Genomic DNA, 2,862 nt, shown 5'->3' with positions numbered 1-2,862 from the left:
TCCTGCGGGAGGGTGCGCGTCGGGGAGCCGAACGGCAAGCGCACCAGCAGGCCCGCGTCGCCCGAGCGGATCTGGACCGTCACGTCGGAGCCTGCGCAGAGCGGGAGGAGGGAGTCGGTGCCACCGGTCCGTCCCGAGGACCGGCCTGGTCCCCACCTGGGGAGGTCTTCCCGCGGCGGCAGTTTAGACGGACCGAATCCCAGCCCCCTGGCCCCAAAGCGTTTGATAAGCACGAGCCCACGGTCTTGCACGGGAGCCCGCGCGTGCCAGCCGGACGCGGCTGCTTCGGCACGAAAACGGGACGAGCGTCCGGCACACGGGACGGGGAGTGGGAGCCCGCCCCGAGCTGGACGCAGGGCCCAGGCTTACGACCCGGCCAGGCCCCAAAAGCACGTCCAAGCCGGAGCAGCAGAGTCCCCGATGGTCCGGCGGCCACCCGGACCCCGTCCCGCGAGCCAGCGTCGGGCTCCTCCAGACCGCAGAGCCCGGCTGCGCCCCGAGGCTCTGGGCGTCTTTATTGCAAGTCGGGGCTGCCGCAGAAGTTAGAGCAACCCCGGACGGAGACTCACCGATGACACGAAGGTCGCTGTCAGGCGTCACTGTCAGGAAAGGAAAGGCGCCGGGTTAGGGAGCGGCGAGTCGGAGGTAGTCACCGAGAAAGGGAGCAAGCCCAGCTTATGGGGAGCAGAGCCGCATGCAGAAGAGCGTTCACCCCCACGGCCCCCGCAAGCGACCCAGCCCCCTTCCAGGCAGCGCGGAGCCGTACCTTCCTCCACAGCAAACCCCTCGGCGATGGGCAGGACTCTCTCCAGGCAGACATCCTCCGCCGTGATCGCCATCCGCCGGTGGGTGTAGACGAAGATCCTGCGGGCACAGAGCACCGGGTAACGCCACCTCTGCTGCAGCCCCCAGCAGGATCCCAAATTGCCCCGTCCCAGCAGCGTGGTCCCCTGCTCGCGCAGCCGCCTGCAGCTCCCACCCATCCCTTGGCCCGCCGGCCTGCTTAACCTTTGGTAAACGACCCCATCATCTGCTGCGGAAAAGCACCAAGCAAGGGCCCTGGAGCCGGGGCTTCTAGATCCCGGAGTGAGATGCAGCTTCCTTCCCCACTGCCCCTCCAAAACCCAGCCCAAGGAGGTGCATTCGCACCGCTCCACGGCCTTTCGGCTTCTCACGCAGCCACCAAGAGGGTGCTCGGGCCAGCGGGGTCTCAAGCACCTACGCGTGCTCTCCGTGGCTCCGGACGAGGCCCAGCAGCCGGCTCTCCACGCTCTCGACGCCCACCAGGACTCCCTGCACCGCCTGCGGCTCGTGGTCAAGGAATCATGAGCGCAGCTGCTGGAGCCGTGCGAGGCGGGCTGGGCTCCTGACTCGGCAGGGGCTGCATCACCAGCCTCCTAAAACGCCCCCTGCTATTTCAGCTCTGTCCTGGATCCTCGGCTCTGCCCCGCTACTCTGCTTCCTCCGCCTTGCTCTGCACGCAGGGAGCTGCCACGGGGCTGGGGTCTTTGCGGTGGGCGGAGGAGGCTTTGCTCAATTTGGGGACCCCAGAGGGTGGGTCGATACTGTTAGCACCGCGCCCACGCCAGCGCCCTACAACAAGAGCAGGGACGCGGAGGCTGATTTGGTCCCCGGGAAGAGTCCCGTCCCCACGGCCCTGCGTAGCATCCCTTTCCCCTCTCTACGGGCCAGGCCCACACAAAGGATACGATCAGGCAGGTCTCCCCCTCTGCCAGCGTCTCCTGAATAGCAACCGACTGGTCCATCCTCCGGCCCTGGAAGGCAAGGGGGGGGAGGAAGCCTGTGCACGAGTTTTGCCAGTTCTCAGACCTGACCCCCCACGGCGCTGTCACGAGAGGCCACAAGAGGGTGCCCCGCCACTGGGACTGCGAGCGCACGGGCAGCCCCGGGCACCCGGCGGTGCCGGCCCGTTGCATCAGCGCAGGCCCAGGGCCCCGGCCCCTGCCAGCCCAGGGCTATGGCAGTGCAACGTGGCCCCGCGTGCTAGCGGGAGCCTGCCGAATGCAGGCCTGCCCCCGTGCAATGCAAACCACGTCCCTACCAGCTGCCGCCGTCGTGCCAAATCGTTCCCGGCTGCCCCGTTCCTGCAAAGGACTGAGGCTGGCGATGCCCCAGCGCTCGGATGCTCCCGCGGCCTCCTGGAAGAGCCAACTCCGCCGGGCCCGTTGTCTGGAACCGGACAAGGAGAGCACAGACCATGTCCCTGCTGCAGCTGGAGCCCCCCTGCCTGCTGGGCCCCCTCCCCGCTTCCTCTGCCGCGCTCCGCTCTGGCTGCTTTCCCACTTCCTCTCTGGCCTGTGCTCGCACCCGATCCGCGCCGGCCGCGCTCCCCTCCCGGGCGTCCCGGCTCTGCGTGGCTGGACGGGGGCTGCGGAGCGGCTTCCCGTGAGCAGCGCCACTGTCACGGGCTGAACTGGGAGCAGCCCCCGGGGCTGGCCTTCCAGAGAGGAACAGGCTGGCCTTTGTTTCCGCGGCCAGCTCGGTGCTTAGCCCAAGGGGACAAGCTGCAGCCGTTTGGGTCCCGTCTAGGGGGCTGTTGGCACCGGCGTCAGGCATGTGGCCAGCCATCCAGGCAGCTTTCCCTTGCAAGGACCGGGCCCCCCAGTTGTGCCCCGTGCGCCCACCTCCCCAGCACTGGTCGCACCAGGCAAGCTGGCACCTAGGCCCCTTTGCTTCCCCAAAGCTAGGCCTGTCTCCACTTCACTAGTTCTTTGCTGGGTGCCTTTCCTCAGCCGCAGCGCTCCCCCGGGGCTGTCACTCGCAGACAGGGGACCAAGGCAGCTTGCACTACCACGGTACCTCTCTGCAGCCTCCCGTCAGCGACCTTACTTCAACTCCCAG

The 2,862-nt window shown here is 68.0% G+C and overlaps 1 protein-coding gene across 1 annotated transcript in view; it reads right to left on the bottom strand.

Moving 5' to 3' along the window:
* Nucleotides 1–2,023, bottom strand: part of INPP5B (inositol polyphosphate-5-phosphatase B) — a 24,502-nt gene extending 22,479 nt beyond the window's left edge. The window contains exons 1-5 of the mRNA XM_025213585.1: nt 1,710–2,023; nt 1,223–1,302; nt 767–864; nt 570–599; nt 1–91 (exon numbers count right to left, since the gene is read on the bottom strand). Of these exons, the coding sequence (XP_025069370.1) occupies nt 1–91; nt 570–599; nt 767–864; nt 1,223–1,302; nt 1,710–1,937 (527 nt within the window). The 5' untranslated portion in view covers nt 1,938–2,023. The remainder of the gene's footprint in view (nt 92–569; nt 600–766; nt 865–1,222; nt 1,303–1,709) is intronic.
* Nucleotides 2,024–2,862: the final 839 nt, after the last annotated feature.

This window comes from Alligator sinensis, unplaced genomic scaffold, assembly GCF_000455745.1.
Source record: "Alligator sinensis unplaced genomic scaffold, ASM45574v1 scaffold1123_1, whole genome shotgun sequence".
NCBI classification, from domain to species: domain Eukaryota; kingdom Metazoa; phylum Chordata; order Crocodylia; family Alligatoridae; genus Alligator; species Alligator sinensis.
Note: the sequence above shows the minus strand (reverse complement) of the source record. Positions and strands in the feature narration are given on the sequence as shown.